This window comes from Pituophis catenifer, unplaced genomic scaffold, assembly GCF_029215685.1.
Source record: "Pituophis catenifer annectens isolate HBS135680 unplaced genomic scaffold, rPitCat1.0.hap2 SCAF_3, whole genome shotgun sequence".
Lineage (NCBI taxonomy): Eukaryota > Metazoa > Chordata > Lepidosauria > Squamata > Colubridae > Pituophis > Pituophis catenifer.
Genome location: NW_027256883.1, coordinates 148422828 through 148441779, shown reverse-complemented (window position 1 = coordinate 148441779; position 18952 = coordinate 148422828). Strand labels below are relative to the sequence as shown.

Below are 18952 nucleotides of genomic sequence, written 5' to 3'. Positions count from 1 at the left end.
GAAGGAAGGATGATCTTTGTTGCTGTCTTGAGTTATTTATAAAATAATAGTAACGGGATATAAATAAATAAATAATTACATTAGAATTCAATATGATAGAGTTTTTAACTTTTATTTTTAGAATTCATTAACCCGTTTAATCTGTTGCTTTTCAACAGATTCCTAAACTTGGTAGGATAATTTGGATAGAGTGCCAACTGGTTTCCTCCGCTACCTAAATCGCGGAAGGTTGTTTTTATTCTCTTTATTTTGATGCTATTTTTGTCTTAACAAGATGAAATTTATTTTATCCTGATTTGCAATTGCTTTCAGTTTGAACTGCCCTTCCTTTTTATTGCCTATTGCAATTTTTCATTTTATTTCCATCCCACATTCAAAAGGCATGCTTTTACAATCAGTGTCGATCGTTCACATAAGACTGCAACTCCGTATTTGCAAATGTCTTTTTTTTTACCGCTATACTATTACTATAGTAATATAGTATTGTAGAAAAAAATATATTTTTTCTAAAAATGACATGCAAAACCATGGCTTATGACTCTCTGCCATATAGAGTAGCATTTTTCAAGTCATTTGTGTTGGTCTCGTGACAATTTGGCACTCACTGTTTGTTTACTAAAGTGCATTTGCCTTTAGCGATATGATCGTAGTTGAGCTAATTCAGCCCTACAGGACAGCTCACAAATGACTCGAGCCTGAGAAACAGATGCTTGGTTGTGTCTACTGGAGTCCTCCAGTTCTCCTTCTTTAGGGTGATATGTACCACTATATGCACCATTATCGAAAATGCCTTTATTTATGCGAGGTAATGAGATTTTATTGTGAGTTTTATGATACATCGCTTGTTAACCAGAGGTAATATTGAAAATAGCATAGTCTGTAATGTTTGATGGACCTTTATAAGCTGTCTTTTTTTTCCTAAGTGCCTTGAAAGCTGTAGATTTATTTTATAAAGCATTTTGGTCCTTGGTGAAAATTGTATTTTTACATTTAGATTGTCAGTTAAGCGCTGTATTATCATTGTTGTTTTTGTATAAGGAGACATTAGCATCTTAGTATTTCTTGCTTCTAACGAGCTAATATAAAATCAATTTTTTTTAAATGTGGACAAAAATGTGAGGTTTATTCAAAAGAAGCCCAAAGTCTATGAAACTGGAAGCTTCTTTTGAAAACAGCATTTATAAACTAAAGATATATAATGGATTCTTTATAAGAACTATCTGAAATTTATAGGCATGATATGAAAGGCTATTTTTTTCTTTTTATAAGAAAAGTGGAATTCCACCACCCATAAAATTGCCACCACCTTACAAAGGAGCAAGAAAGTCCAGCTCGGATGATCCAGAAGAGGAAGAGGACGAAGAAGAAGAAAATGCTTTTACAGAGGGTAAATTATGAATATTATTGCTACATTCAGAATTCTTCTTTGGGGCTCTTACCTAAGGAAAAGTTGCTTGTGGTCACCATATTTACTGTATAGAATTGAATTTTTTGCCAGAATATGAGAATTTTGAATTCCAATGGGAAAGAATGCTGGAAAAGATTTGAGAAATAAGAGGAAGTACCTCTTCTTACATAATCCCTTGTTAAACTACCAAAAGATCTACAGAATTATTCGAATTGAATGGGTAAAAGCTCCTTAATGCCATAATATCTTAGACCCTTTTTTCAGGAAGTGTGGACAAAATTTACTTAAGATAGAGATTGTGAGTATGCCACTTCTCAGTAAACTGTTTAACTATGCATAACCAGCATTGAGGGTAAGTAGTTTTGGAAATACCAAGGTTCTCTGACCACAATCATTTTTGACATGTGAATCATTTTGAAATTTCATGATTGTATTTTATTTTTTATGTAAATATGTTATATATAATAATTATATATTCCATACAAATATGTAAATAAAACATTTCTATAATGTATTTATGAGGGTAATAGTTTCTCCAGCTCATGTGATTACTATTTTTAACCCTCCCGGTTAGCTTACAACAAGCAAAGTCAATGGGAAAAACCAGATTCACTTAACAACCATGTTACTAACTTAACAACAACTGTGGCAAGAAAGATTGTAAAATGGTACAAAACTCACTTTACAACTGCCTTGCGTAGCAACATAAATTTTTGGACTTAGTTGTGGTTGTAAGTTGAGGACTACGAGAACATAACAGTATAACAGAATTGGAAGGGACCTTGGCAGGGGCAGGTTCCAAATCCCGTCGCTACCAGTTTGCTTGTGATGGTGCTTCTGCGCATGCACAGAAGCATCCAGATGGGTAGGCGGAGTCTCCCACCGCCGCTACCAGTTTGCACGATCCGGTGCGAACTGGTAGCAACCCACCACTGGACCTTGGAGATCTTCTAGTCCCACCTCCTGCTCAAGCAGAAGGCCCTTCCTGGTTGTCAAATCTCTTCTTAACAACTTCCAGTGATAGAGCACCCACAACTTCTGAAAGCAAGCCGTTCCACTGATTAATTTTTCTAATTACATAATCCTTTATTAAGCTATCAAAAGATCTGGAGAAGGTTACCAATCAGGATAGCTTTAAAAGGAATTAAATAAACTTAAAGAGCAAACTTTCTCAACCCTTTTCCCTGGAGAAATCCTTGAAATAATTATCAGATCTCAGGGAACCCCTGCCTAAAAATCTCCAATACAGTTTCTGTCTAACCTACACAATCAAAATTTTTGTAGGTCAGGGTAAACTGTGGAGTTCTTGATGCTTGAGCTTGGTTGTTTTCTTGCAGATGTTTCATTACCCAATTAGGTAACATCATCAGCGCCCTGATATGTACTGATCATATTACTATCTGGATAGTGAAACATCTGCAAAGAACGGTGTTCAGAGAGCATCAAAGACCCCAAGGCATGTCTCTGAATATCACTTGCTTGTGTGTACTAGAGAAGAGTGACTCTGCCTTTATAAGTTATTTAAGGCGCATGTTTACTCTTCACAGTTTATGAATCAGTTTGCAGAATAAACAGTCAAAGTCACAAAACAATGAATCTGTTTCTGTTTGCCCTTTTCCCTAATTTTCTGCCCAATTTTAATCGAAAGTTCCTATTACACAATTAAAACAACAGATTCGTTTCAGGAAAAATGCAAGCCAAATTACTTTGCCAATACTAGCAAAAAGGGTGGCGTGGTTTCTTATTTATCACAATGGGAATGCGATGTTGGCTTTTAGTCTGATCCAGCATAGCTCTGAAGTTAAAATGCTGCCTTTCCAATAGATGTCACTGCAGTCATTAACAATGGTGTTAGATTTTCTTACTGTATCAGAAAGCATTTCAATCCATCAAACAAAATGACAATCAAAGAGCTTTTAATTGGGATGCTATAACACGTCCTTTAATGTTTTTAAATCTTGTTCTGAAATTAGCTTTCCTACATGATATTTCTTTAAAAATAATGGACTGTTACTATACATCATCATGGGTATCTGTGCACAGATTTTCGCCTTTGTACAGATTTTAAACCTATTGGTTCAGTACTCAAATACTGAAAATGCATTTGAGTGTAAGAAATGTAAGCGTAATAAGGTCTGAGAATGACTGTAACCACTAATTTTTCTTTGGCTCTGCCAATGCATTGAACAGATGTTGCAGATGTAGCTCTCTGCAGGCATGTTACAAAAGATGTGCTTTCTAAATGGAAAGAATATTAAGTAAATATTGGCTATTGATACATACCAACTTCCTACACAGCATTCTTGTGATTTTATTTAATTGCTATATAAAATAAATAATTTTAAACATATTCTCACTGATCACTGAAGGGGGATTAAATGGATTCGAATCTGCTTGGCAATGATAAGGATTTAGAGCAGACAGTTTTTCTGAAGATATAAACATAATCCCACGCTGCAGCTCTGATCAAGGGAAAACTAAAATATAATACTTAGCCAGCTCTGCACTCACAGATTATTAGAATTGGAAACAAGCATTTATACATACTATATAGGTGTGTGTGCACCTGACTGGACATTACAAACCATTTATCTGCAATTAAGAGTAGGTCATTAAGAATCAAATCAGCTAGGCTCGCAATCAAGAAAAAGGGCAGTGTTGTTTCAAAATGATTTCTGTTTCAGAGGAGGGATGCTAGTTGAATCGTAGTGATTTCCAGCAATGCAACAACAATACAGCAGCAGTAGCAACAGCACTAGAGCCTCGGTGGTTCAGAGATGGGAGACCAGGAATTTCTCTAGTTGTGCTTGCAGGCTTGCTGAAGGATGTAACTCTTTGCTTGTGGGCAAGATTGAAATTAATTGCGACTGGTCACATATCATAGTGGAAAGAGAACTGACAGATTGCCCTTAAGGCGAGGGAAATCTTTCAAGCAGGCCCAAGGTCGTCAGAAGAAAGACGGAGCTCCGATTCTCTCTGTGTGTTGTGTGGTGAGGACTGGAGCTGCTCACAGCATTTGAATGTTTGTGCGGAATGCAGATACCTACAATTGTGTTCTAATGCAGCAATGGTGTTAGGGGGTTTCCCAGGTATGTATTAAAGCATCCACAAATGCATTCTACTTTTCTTTTTTTTTCATTGCCTGCTTTCAGCATTTAATGATGAGTGAAAATGAAACACGAACTGGATGTGGCATTCTTTCTCCTGTTTGAGTTATTTGCATGTCGGAAGAGTTGCTGGTTAGATGAATTCTGCTTTTAAGAAGGCACCGGCTAAGTTTAAGTTGGAAACCGTTAATGAAATGCACTGAACGGCTGTGAAGCTGACAGCATCAGTTAATTGTTGCGTTTGCTTAAAATAATAGAAGAACTTAATTATTCTTAACGTTATTGGCACGCAGAAACAGATGTGGTTGCCTTACACTAAGTCTCAGAAGGCGATAGGGAAATGTTTAGCATGTGATAAGAAGCTGCTGTTGAGATTTTGTTCAGCGTTTTTATTCTGTAGGGGCAGCAGAATGTAAGTGTCAAAGGAAAACATGCTCTTCTTCACAAAGAGTGATAATAATGTTACTGTATTGCTTGCTTGCTGTGAAAATCTGAATGTAAATAAAGTGTTGGGGGGAAATTGTGTTGATAGGTGTCTGTGTGTATACATTCATACATACATAGTACACTCAAGCTACCAGATCTGAACCGCAACAGTCCAGATGACCAACAGTTGACAGCAAAGAATTACAGTTTTCAATATTTCTTTGTTGCCCTCTGTTTTTTTGCTTTTTGATACCCTAATCCAAATGCACTCATATGTACATATATCAGGAATATGAATCTGGTGAAAATATTTAATTATTGATGATAGTGATTGTTTACTGGCATCTTTATACTTTACATTCTGAGTTAGAAATGTAAAACTTTATAAGGCTCTAGACAAGTAGGGAATTAGGACAAAGAATTTTTTAGTGAGCCTACCACTTTATAATGGAAGAAAATTTAATGTCATTTCAGAAACTCATAGTATGATATAACAGATTGTGAAATAGGGTGTGTGAGCATATCTTATTTTTGGGAAGGGGTTTATATTATAGTACAATATTGTTATAATATAAAACTGACTTCCATTACTACATGCTATAGGTTGTTTTTAAATTGATGTTTTAACACCCAAATAATGAGTTTAGAAATAATATTATCAAACTGTAAATAGAATGCAGTAACACCAGGTTTTAGTCAACAGATGTATTCTAATAAGAATACCCACCATGCTGTTTGCTTAAATTCTATGACTAAAATTCACTGTCATCTTTCTTCTGTTGAAGAATATGATCAGTAACTGTAGAAATCAGTAATCTGCTTTTTTAAAAATCTGAAAGCATTGATAATACCTTCAGAAATTAGCACCACCCAATGCCACCACCATAGGATAGGATAGGATAGGATAGGATAGGATAGGATAGGATAGGATAGGATAGGATAGGATAGGATAGGAGAATAGGATAGAATAGAATAGAATAGAATAGAATAGAATAGAATAGAATAGAATAGAATAGAATAGAATAGAATTCTTTATTGGCCAAGTGTGATTGGGGACACACAAGGAATTTGTCTTGGTGCATACGCTCTCAGTGTACATAAAAGAAAATATACATTCATCAAGAATCATAAGGTACAACACCACTGCAAAAGAAGTAAGTGTACTGTCCCTTTCCAATATCATTTTAAATTTATGATTCAGATGTAAATATGAGCCTTGGTGGCACAGTGGACTAAAGTGCTGTTAAGTAGCACCAGCTGCCTGCAATTACTGCAAGTTCAAATCTCACCAGGGTCAAGGTTGACTCAGCCTTCCATCCTTTCGAGGTAGGTAAAATGAGGACCCGGATTGTGGGGGCAATAAGCTGACTTTGTATAAAAATAACACTGGTGGGGGGGGGGGTGAAAACCCTACTAAGCAGGTATATACAAAAGTATGAAGGCTATTGCTTAACGCATTGTAAGCCGCCCTGAGTCTCCGGAGAAGGGCGGCATATAAATCGAACCAATAAATAAATAAATAAATAAATAAATAAATAAATAAATAAATAAATAAATAAATAAATAAATAAATAAATAAATAAATATGAAATGCAATGTGGAAAGCAGCTTAAAACTAGTGGGAAAGTGTCAGTTGCAGAAAAGGTTAAATATTTGTTCAAAGTTGCAGATAACCATAGCAACTTTATTTAAATGGCACCAAAATTGGGACGGTGTTGCTACCTAGAGGGAGGGGCTTAGAATGAAGTAGTTGCAACATTATCCCATAGAGATTTATTCAGGGATATTTTTCTGGAACTCTTTTTTTTCTATAGCCCTGAAACCATCTTTCTTTTGCCAGCTTCTCCATCCACACCAAACTGGTTCTAGTCCAAGTTCAGGTTGGTTGTTTGGTTCAATCTTTTGAGAATTACCTTACTGTTAAATAGATGGAAGCTGTCCTAATTGCCTTTATATAATTTCTTTCCAACCTTGGACTGCCTTATTACATTTTGCATACCTTGTTGGGGGGAAAAAAATAAGGAAGAGAGTATAACTGAATGTCCCTTTATTCTAGAGGGGAACATTTTGGGATGCAACAAGAGACAAATCAAGAGCCTAATCAGCAGATGTTTAATGAGATGGTGAGACATTGAAACAGTTTGCCTGAAGAATCTGGTGTCTGGATGTGTAATAAAGCGTGTGTAACATTTTGATAACTGCATCATTGAGATTCTGTCTAATTCACAGACTTAGTACTGTTGAGGTAGGCCCTGGAGAAGATAGAAATGATCCCCCTTGGATCCTTTCATCTTCTTCCTCCTCCCACTGTATATTTTTGCCACAGAAAAACTCCTCAGTGAACTGCAAGTGAACATTCTTAGTCTGCTCTTTTCTTCATTTGAGTCCTACATGAAAAAATGTCATAAAATTTCATTGGCTTTCCCAGATGGGGAAGCACTATTACAGGTCTATCTGAGTTGAACAATAATAAATAGCCCAAGACATTTTCACAGTTGTAGAAGAGCAAGATTGAACAGGGGATGCCAAAGATATAAAACTGCTTTGTGAACTAAAAACTATTTGCGTCAAAAATAGCAGATTTCATGCTTCTTATTTGATGGTACCATCAATGACTTTGCTTTCCAAAAATCATGAAAGAAAATGTTCTACGTTCTATATGAAATGCAAAACAAAGTGCAGAGTGTATGGTTTCTTCCCATTTATTGATGATGAACTGTGTAACTCTTCTTGTTTTTATATATACTACATCTCTGAATTTCTTAAATTGGAATTTATAATGTGGTTTCAATTAAATAATTCATTTATTTTTTTAAAAAATAACTGTTTTTGCAATCAGTACTGGCAGTATATACGCCAATTATTTTAAAGACCTAAAGTTGTTTAAGGGACGTGGTGGCTCAGTGGCTAAGACGCTGAGCTTGTCGATCGAAAGGTCGGCAGTTCAGCGGTTCGAATCCCTAGTGCCCCATAATGGGGTAAGCTCTTGTTACTTGTCACTGCCAATCTAGCAGTTCGAAAGCACGTAAAAAATGCAAGTAGAAAAATAGGGACCACCTTTGGTGGGAAGGTAACAGTGTTCCATGCACTTTTGGCGTTTAGTCATGCCGGCCACATAGCCACGGAGACGTCTTCGGACAGCGCTGGCTCTTTGGCTTTGAAATGGAGATGAGCACTGCCCCCTAGAGTCAGGAATGACTAGCATATATGTGCGAGGGGAACCTTTACCTTTAAAGTTGTTTATGATAAAGCTATAATACTTGTACAACAATCTACTAAAAAGGAAGTTAGATTAAATAACTAGGGATGGCCAACATAAAAATTACTGTATAGTACTATATAACATATTCAAGAAGTAAATATCTTTATAAGAATATGAGCTTAGAGGGTTGTTTTTTTTAAAAAAATAAAGTTTCTCTGAGTCCTTCCTCAATCTAAAAATGTTGGTTCTGAAAATGCCTCTGTCTTACACATTTCATAAACTTATTGCGGGTTGCCTATTTTGTTAGTTGATAGATGCAAAAAAACCTTGAGTGCATGTGTTTTTCTGGGTTATTCTAAGATAAGATTGTTCAAGTTATACGAAAGTTTAATAGTATTCCTGCTTATTTTAACAGAGCAAAAATTTTGAACCATAAGTGGTTAAATTGCAGAGTTTTAGTGTGTTCCATTTAGATCTTATAAAGTACAATCCTTAAATTAAAAGTTCTAACTTCACAGCCCATGATTAGCTTTCTAAAAACTGAACATTCATTTCAAATAAATGAAACTTTAAAAAAACTTAAACTAATAGATATACAAGAATTGGCCCTGTAATTATCAATGTAAATCAGATTCTGAGGTGAATAAATACTGAATTATGAATATGTACTGTCAGATCAAATAGATTCTATGTATGTTTCCTTTTATTTCTGCAGATTTGTAAATGATTATCAGGGCAAACTTTTTAACCTATTTACTCCATTAATTAAGACATTTAATAATGTTTTATAAATTGGTATGTACTGTATACTACTGGAAAACATACTCAGAAACTAAATGTCCTTAGCAATATCACCCTTGACATCTCCCCAAACTGATTGTAATGTTTTTATGCCATTTGATGGAAACTATAACCTCTATAGGTGGGTCTCATATAGATACCTGAATGTATTCATCAAGAACATATGTGTGTTGGTAGCCAACAGTTGTCTATGGAGATTCTCACTCATACAGGTCATGGCTGCACTAAAGGTGTTTTTTCAAGAGATAACTGGGCTTTCTTGTTTTTCTTTGAAGACATTTCACTTCTCATCCAAGAAGCTTCAGTGATCTGAAGAAGCTTCTTGGATGAGAAGCGAAACATCTTCAAAGAAAAACAAGGAAGTCTAGTTGCCTCTTGAAAAAGCACCCTTGGGTAGCCAACAGTTGTTTGTTGCTTACCTGTGATCATGCCTCATTGCCACAATTTATAAGAATGCAGTAAAGAGCTGAAGGAAATAGTGGGAAACACATTGCCTGCCAGTATATTATTAATTTATTATATTTATATGCTGCCCATCTCACTGATAAGGTGAAATAGAAGTGACTGGCCTCATCCTCCATGAAACCATTTTGTAAATAAGCACCACCAAAGTAACTATTTGTGATTAAATCCATGATGTATTCCCAAAATTCCAAATAATAATAGCCCCAATAGGTGGTTTTTAAAAAGATTCTAATCCAGGAAGTAAAATTTATGGGAAGAGACTTTTTAGTACCTCTTATAGGAAAATAGCATGATAAGGAATGTGTCAGTGAGTTTGGCATTTAAGCATATTGCTGATTTAAAACTTGATCTGGAACAAAAACTTTTTAAGTTTATGGAGATGTTGAACAGATTTGTTTCTTTGATTTTTGTTCTGAGACTTAGGTATTTTACTATTCTAAATGTAAAGTAAATGGTAGAACATGGATATTTTAAGGTTCAATAAATATTCAGTAGGATATTTTATCTCCTACTTTTGCTGTGCATGACATTATAGTACTTGGATCAACATAATATTAAGCCTGAGTTTTGGATACTATGTCAATTCAGTAGCTTTTTATAAAGATTTGAAAGTTCTACCAATCTCACAGCTAATATAAAAGATAAAGGTAAAGGTTCCCCTCGCTCATATATGCTAGTCATTCCCGATTCTAGGGAGCAGTGCTCATCTCCGTTACAAAGCCGAAGAGCCAGCGCTGTCTGAAGACATCTCTGTGATCATGTGGCCGGCATGACTAAACACCAAAAGCGCACGGAACACTATTACCTTCCCACCAAAGGTGGTCCCTATTTTTCTACTTGCATTTTTTAACGTGCTTTCGAATCGACAAGCTCAGTGTCTTAGCCACTGAACCACCACATCCCTTTAATATATAAAACCTTAAAATCAGAATCATAGTCTGCAGAATTTCCTGTTTCTTTTTTCTATAGTGTTTTAGGCTCATTATATCTGGCTATTCAGAGGAAGACACATCTTTGTCTTTTTGAGGGAACATTTGGCCAAGTATAAGAACAGTACAGAATTTTGTTTTCCTGGTCTCTTCAGAAAAATAATGTTTTGCTAATGAGTTAGTGAAATATTATGCGCAAAAGAAACACAGTAATTTTGTATAGATCTCTTTATGGGTGAGATCCAACAACACAACTGAACTTCACCATTCTCTCCTACATTTACATTTCTCGGAAGTGCTGTAGTACATAGTGAATTATAATGGTAATGTAAAATGTTTCAAAATGTGATCCTTCCACTCCTGATAAAATAAGTTTTGCAAGATTTGTCTGCTAGATATTAAATAACTCCACTACTTCATAGGGAAGTTCAGCGGTTTGAATCCCTAGTTCTAGAGACTAGCACATATGTGCGAGGGGAACCTTTACATTTACCTTTTACTTCATAGCGGGGAAAAAACATTCAGAAGTCTTTGTGTAGAAAAATGAAAACGCTTTTATTGCCTTGTGTAAATGATATGGTGATAAAAGTAGATAATGGAATTCTTTGTGAAAACAAAGGCTAACTCTTTCCCATTATTTAAATGGCATTTGAAAAATTACCCTAACTGCAGGGTAGGGTAGAGAATAGCAAAAATAAGAAGGAAGGATGACCAAAAATGTCTCAAATGAATTTGTTCTGATGCTCTATAAATACGACAGTTATCTTCTAAGATGCATTTTAAAGGCCGAGAATCAGTAAAATACTGAAATGTTGGCAAGGTCAGCACACAGAGAAAATATTTGACAAATATACAACCAGTTCAAGATTTATACTAGTGATCTGGGAATTTAAAGGAAATATTGGTCTGCAAATATGTGCATTTATGAGCACTGATAAGAAATGGGGATTGTTGAAGTCAAGAGTTCCTTTAACCTCAAAGTGTGTAATTCTAGTGGAACAAGCATTAATTTTAAGGGAAGAACTATGTAGTATAGCTCTATGCAAACACCCTTTGCTTCAATAAATTGTAGGACATGTCTTTTAGAGGAGGCAATACTGAAGTACAGAGTTGATGAAACCTTTGTCGCTGAATGCATACATATATTGTCATCAATGTTATTTTACTTTAATGCCATTGCGGAGGGGGGAATTGCTGGATTCCTAAAGTGGGCTTCAAGAAATAATGATTTCTAGAAAATTCAAAAAGAGATTAACAAATTAAAAATTAATAGAACCAGAGCACTAAAAGATGTAGTCTTTTATAGAACAGTCATACTCCACTCAGTATCAAGGATGCAGCTGTACAGGTGGTCAACAGTATTAAGTATCTGGGGGTGCAGATAACTAACAATCTGAACTGGTCTCTCTTCACGTCATCCTTAGTGAAGCGTGCAAACCAGTATCTGCATTTCCTATGTCGGATGAGGAGAGCACATCTTTCTTCTTTTGTTCTGGCCACTTTTTACAGAGGCACAATTGAGAGCATTTTAACAAACTACATCATTGTTTGGTTTGCTGGCAGCAGTGCCTCAGATAGAAAGTCCATACAGAGAGTGATAAGGACAGTCAAGAAGATTATAGGAAGATTGCTTCCTGTAATTCAGGATACTGCTTATAAGCACTATGTGCTTAGAGCTCAGAGCATTGTTAGACCACACACCTACTTGACGGTCTGTTTCTGTTGGTCCTCTCTGGGAGGAGATTTCAAAGTATTCCTAGCTGGACTACCAGATTCTGGAACAGTTTTGTTCCCTGTGCCATCCATCTGGTAAACTGACAAGATTCATTTTTCTCACCATGTACATGTACACATCCAAACTAGACTGCGTGGTTTCTCTGTGTCATATAACATATGTGGATATATGCATAATTTTGAATTTATTTATTTATTTTCTCATGTTTGTGTAGTGTATATCGGAGGTGGTGACCCTTTGAGAGCTGTATGCAATGAAATTTCATTTTAATGTATGCTGATTAGTGTACATTCAATGTGACAATAAAGTTATTCTAAATTCTAAGTCTATGTAGCAGACAACAAGATGGTGTGAAAGGTTTTTTTCATATGCCTTCCTTAGTAGTGTACATATTGAAATGAATTATTTTATCAGCCTAAGAACAGAATATAGGTAGTCCTCAGCTTACGACCATAATTGAGCCTGATATTTCTGTTGCTAAGCGAAACATTTGTTAAGCAAATTTGTTCCATTTTATTATTTTTCTTGCCACAGTTGTTAAGTGAATCGCTGCTGTTGTTAAGTTAGTAACACGGTTGTTAAGTGAATCTGACTTCTTCCTTAACTTTACTTATAAGAAGGTTGCAAAAGGTGATCACATGACCCCGGGACACTGCAAATGTCATAAATATGAGTCAGTTGCCAAGCGTTCAATTTCGATCATGGGGATGCTACAAAGTTCGTAAATGTGAAAAACGGTCATAAGTCACTTTTTTTCTGTGCCATTGTAATTTTGAATGGTTGCTGAATGAACTGTTGTAAGTCAAAGACCACCTGTACAAGGATGTTGGTTGCCTATTTTTGGTTGGATCCAAGCTTAGCCATCCATAGAGCGGGCATACTAACATCAGTAGGACTTAAGGAGACTCTAATTATATCTGTCTCCAATCTTATTCTATCATTTCAATTACATTTCCAATAAGATGTTCAAAACTTATGTAACTTTCACATGCTTTATACAATCTTCAGGTAGCCACTGATCAATTTTATTGTGACAGCTTTGCATGATTCTGTGCACACTTGTAAATACGAGATAAGGGACACTAAAGGAAAATTATTTACAACAGTAAATTGAGTGAAGAAGTGGTCTGAAGTTGACATTTTTCATTCAACCTGCTTGGGTCGATCCAGGGGTGGGATTCTACTGGTTCGGACCGGTTCGTGTGAACCGGTAGCTCCGACAATCAGCTGGGCTCGCCTGCCCCGTGCTTTACTTACCTTTATCTTCGCAGCTGATTAACGGCAGAGCAATCTGCCATGCCTCAGCTGTTTTAATTCCTTAGCACTAACATGGAAGGTGATTTTTTGTTGAACTGTGGACACGCGCGCGCAATCACCAAACCAGTTGTTCAACCGGAAGGATCACACCACTGGGTCCATCCATCACTTTTCTTGAATTTATACTTGCTCATTCTGTATGTATATTGCCATTCTTATGACACAAACACATTCTACATACAACGCTCCTACGCAATTGAAAAAATAGGAACTATAGTACTATTAAATAATAGGATAATAAAATATCTAAAATAAAGTCTAGAATTGATCTGTTTAAAAGAAGAAATAGGAGTGTTTTTATTTTTATCTGTTCTATTGAAAAGTATGTTTTTTTAGTACTAGAAAAATTTAACCTAATTTTCCTAACTGTGCCTTGTTTATTCCTAATAGAGAGAAATTAATGGTATATGTTTCTTTCTTTTGTTCTTTTATTCTTCTGATAAGGCTTCTGCTGTGCCATTGTTAGATATGTTGTGTGTTCAAAATGGATTATTGAATTTAATGGCTAATAAGTCAGAATGTTTTATTACGAATAACTTCCTGGCAGAGTTAAGGAGCTCAGGTTGTACTTAAGGAAGGAACACAGTGTATTCACTCAGTCCAATAATAATTTCACCACAGTGTAATTTAGAGTTAGTTTTTTTTTTTTACACAAAGGAGGTCCCTTGTAGAAAGCAACTGATTGTAATTCATTCTTCTTTCTAAAGATGTAGAAAGTATACTGAAATGACATAATTTGAGAGGATGTAAGATTCCCAGCTGAGTAGTCCATAAGTCGTGTCAACTACTGTCTAACTTGAAAAATGGAGAGTACAGATTTCCATCTACATATTCAGTAAATTATAATTTAAACTATGAATGGAAGAGTTTCAGGTGTGAAGCACAAATTAAATAAAAAAAATTCAGTATGGCTTTGCATTAATTAAATACATAATGTCTATGTTAAACCTATGTAGGAGGTGCCAAAGGTGACATGGTGGCCTAGCAATTAAGACAATGGGCTTCTTGATTGGAAGGTTGGCAGTTTGAGACCTAAATACCCAAACGTACAATATGATAGCGTACTTAGGTCTCGATCTGCCAACCACCTGTTGGGGTGAGCTCCCATTCTTGCCCCACCTCCTACCAACCCGGAAGTTTGAAAACATGCAAATACAAGTAGATAAATTAGTCGGAGAGAAGGTAACAGCATTTTGTGTACGTTGGCATATAGTCATGCCAGCCACATGACCACGGAAGTTTCTTCAGGCAATGCTGGCTCCCTTGGTTAGAAAATAGAAATGAGCATCACCCCCATAGAATCAGACATGACTGGACAGGGCAAACCTTTACTTTTTTTACCTTTGGGAGATGTCATACATACACATGTATGCTCACACACCCCACTCAAACCATAATGATCCTTTAGCACCATTTCGTCTACACTCTTGAGTTGGACTAAGGTTTCAATATAGGATTTAGAATTTGGACATACTGTATATATCAGTTTCAGAAATATGCCATAATTTAGTTCTAAGGTTTCTTTGTTTATATCATGTTATTATTGAGTTTTGCATTACTGCACTTAGTCTTTTCACTTAGGAGAAAGGCAGGACATAAATTTTAGCAAGGGAAAAAAAAACATTTTTCTACAGTGATGTTAAGTGAAACTTTGGCTTGGTTCCCACATTGTGCTTAACTGTACTGAGGTTGTTTATTTTCAGTTCACCTATTAGGGCTTAGTGCTGTATATTAATCAACACGATATTCAACAAAATATGGTTAAAATTCCTGTGTGAGTCTTACATGTGAAGCAGGCCATTAAAATGATTATTTCATTGGGAAAATATCAGATGGTTTGTGCCATATTAGCACAAATGAAAAAAAATATGCTAAGTTGCTACAGAATTAATGGTAATTCAGAAGGCAAAAGCATCATTTTGAAATCACAGAGGTCCAGAGCTGCTTTCAAATGGACACAGAGTCCTTGTGTAGTACTTGAGAATTTTAAAAAATCTTTAGCACTATGTTTATACTAGCTCCAATCAAGAATCAGTAGCATGATATAAAATACTTGTATGAACCTATTGCTTATTGTCACGATCACCTCTAGAAGAAGTTTTCATAACCCTGATACATTTAAATATTGTAATTGTGTAAATTTATATAAATTTCTTCTTGTAAATGTTTTTTAATAAATTGGAAGGATTTAACATAGTTATTAATTAAAGTAACAAGTTCTAATCTACGCTTAGCAACATTCAATAAGAAATTGCTTGGAATTTGAGTGATGGCAACTGGACTTATTTTCATTTTTGTTTGAAACATTTCGCTCCTTATCCAAGTAGCTTGAACTTCAGTCAGTTCAATAGGAAAATAGCATAGTTAAGTATTTGTAGATTTATTCATACTTGGTTTTGAACTATCTTGTGGGTTTAAAATATAGCCAGTTATATTTTTGAACATTCACTTAAATGTTTACCTATTTCATTTTTTTCCCCATCCAAGAGCTTTTATTTTACATAAATGAAATATTACATAGATGCATGATGCTTTTTAGCAATGTCGTTCCTGTAGGGTTTTTTTAACGTCGACAACAGTGTATTTTAACTGTACATACCATCATCATTTATTAGGGAAATGGTAGCATAGAAAGTGTTCAGTATTTATAAATACGAATCCATTTGAAATATGAATATTGACTCATTTATTAGCGGGATGATCAAACAGAATATACAAAAATATTTCATATAATTATAAATAATAATAATTATTATTATTATTTTAAATTGATACAGTAAACATGTTTGTATTTGGATTTTCTATGAAATAGCAACTTATCTTTTGGGCTCAAACTTGAAAGAGGGTTTATTCGAAATAACTAATTTATACCATGCAAATAGTTGAATATATATCTTGATATATTGATTAGATATAGTGTGGGCAATACCATAAATAAAGTTTAGGAGAATAGTAAAATAGTCACAAAATGGCAAAGACATTGATAAAAACGATAAATTATTTCCCACAATGTCCAAATCTCCTACAGACAGGACCTGATTGTTTTCAGATAGAATAGAAGTAATAGCTAGTTAACAACTTGCATTTTCAGTTTTAAAATATACTCATGATAGAATTTGATTTGAAAGGATATCTTGATTCCAGTGACTCAATAGGATACTTGAACTTTAAAGTGAAATGGACATCCTTCCTTGTGGATTTATTGGCTAATTGTTTTAATGGAAAGGCATTAAAAATGAGTGGGAGATATTCTGCTAAGGAGTGAAATAACACCACAGTATTGTTCGTTGCAGTCTTTCAATGTATCTTTGAAATGGCCCTCAAACATGCTGTAATCAGTGTTGACTATATCTTAAGGCTAAGAAATGATTGCTGTTTCTGTTGATAGGCCTTCGGATGATATCAGCTAAAATTAATTGGATTCTTTAACTGGATTCTGTTTATTAGTTTGAATAATCCCGTTGCCCTTATTTTTTGAGTGGTACTGCTTGGAGCCATCTTGAGAATGGCTGCTTGATGCCCAAGGACCATCATTCATAACGCTGCTATAACTCCTGCCTGCAGTAACAAAAGCTTCCTGTATTTAAAGGGATATAATGCATTGCTGCTGTTCTTTCTTTCTTGACTTCCTTTACTTCGTGTTATGTCCAATTGTTTAGTCATATACGAGGCTGAGTGAGGAAAAGCAGAAAAATCACCTGAAGGCCAAATGGGAAAATGGGTTGCCCATAAGCTGCATAGGAACATATAGCTAAAGTCTCTCTCAAATTGAGCTTAGTTCTTGAGAACTCCATGTTTATTTGATGTTTTTGATGGACGTGTGGTGGCCCAAAAATTGCCATTTAATAGGAATTTTTGTCTGTTTTTAACTCCCCAGTAGACAGAATAGCCCTTGAATTTCTTACTGGTCTCATTTCCAAGTACCAAATAGGTTCAATTCTGCTCAGACCTGCCGGCCTCAGTTATCCGTAAGGTGGTAGCTTCTTTTTAAAAAAGGTTCATTTTACTGCTATTTCGAATACACTGCAGGAGAGCTAGAGACAAATTAGCTCCGCTGTTGAACACAGGCCTCATTTAGAAATCACAGAAGCCCAGAGCTGCTTTCAGACAGACACAGAATCCTTGTGTAGAAGTGCCTTTAGTTTTGTATTTTGAATGCCTTCTACTATAGCGTTATTGGTAATTTTATTTAATAGCTTCTCTTCTGTCAGATTGTACTTTACTGTTTCTATAGAAACATTTATTTTTATTTTTAATGTTATTTGCAGATAACATCTTTTAGATGGAATGGGAGATTAAATCATATATATATATAATCTGTATATGGTTTACACACACACACATGCACAGAGATGATTGCCCATCTTAAAACACAATTCTTGGTGGCTCTCAGCAATAAAACCCAGAACTATAAAAACCTGGTCCTAGATCAGCGTTCAAGTACAAAATGAATTGGATTCACAGGGTTGAATGTATTAGACATTGTTTCCATCAACGGATTATATTTCAAAAGATACCTTTATATTAGAAGATGTAACTTTACTGTTCTTATTTAGTTGGTTCATTATTATGCCTGAGCCTGATCTAGTTTCAGGATCTTGGCTACTCAGCTTACTTAGCTTCCATATCAAATCTGATACTGAATCTGGCTGATTTTCTGCTATGTATTCAAAATGGACTTTGGTGTGTGTGTGTGTGTGTGCACGCACATGCGTGCGCTGTATGTATATAGCGTAGAGTAGAGTAATAGAACAGAACAGAACAGAACAGAATAGAATAGAAATTCTTTATTGGCCAAGTGTGAATGGACACACAAGAAATTTGTCTCCAGTGCATAAGCTCACAGTGTACATATAAACAGCAAGTAGTAGGTCGTAGGTCATAAATCATAGTTACAATCATTAATCATAAGTTACAAACAATTGATAAACAATTAATCATAAGAAATCAATATGAGAAGATAGTAGGAAAGATGAGAAAATATGAGAAATGAGACAGTGCTGTGGGAATTAAGTATTCAGCAGAGTGATAGCACAGGGGGAAAAAAAATCTTAATGTCCGGTTGTTTCGGTTCTATAGCAGCGTCCTGAGGGGAAAAGTTGAAATAGATTATGTCCCAGATGTAAGAGGTCTGTAGATATTTTCTCAGCCCTTTTTCTGATTCGTGCGGTGTACAAATCCTCAGTGGAAGGCAGGGTGGTTGCAATTGTTTTTTTCTGCAGTCCTAACTATCCGTTGTATCTACCTGTCCTGTTTGGTTGCTGTGCCAAACCAGACAGTTATTGAGGTACAAATGACAGACTCAATAATTCCTCTGTAGAACTGTATCAGCAGCTCCTTGGGCAATCTGAACTTTCTGAGTTGATGCAGGAAGAACACTCTTTATTGTGTCTTTTTAATGATGGATTAAATATATATAATTTCTTCTTTTGAGAACGGGCATTGGAATTTCATTTTAATGTGTGTCATTGTGCAAAGAGAAAAGTGACAATAAAGGTTATCTTATCTATCTTATCTTATCTTACATAGGCTGCATGAGATAACAGTCCTGATTTAATGGGG

General features: G+C 35.4%; 1 protein-coding gene across 1 annotated transcript in view; it reads left to right on the top strand.

The window, feature by feature from the left end:
• PATJ (PATJ crumbs cell polarity complex component) overlaps positions 1-18952 on the top strand; it is a 149227-nt gene that overhangs the window by 75025 nt on the left and 55250 nt on the right. Inside the window, exon 26 of the mRNA XM_070941288.1 lies at positions 1270-1387. Within this exon, the coding sequence (XP_070797389.1) occupies positions 1270-1387 (118 nt within the window). The remainder of the gene's footprint in view (positions 1-1269; positions 1388-18952) is intronic.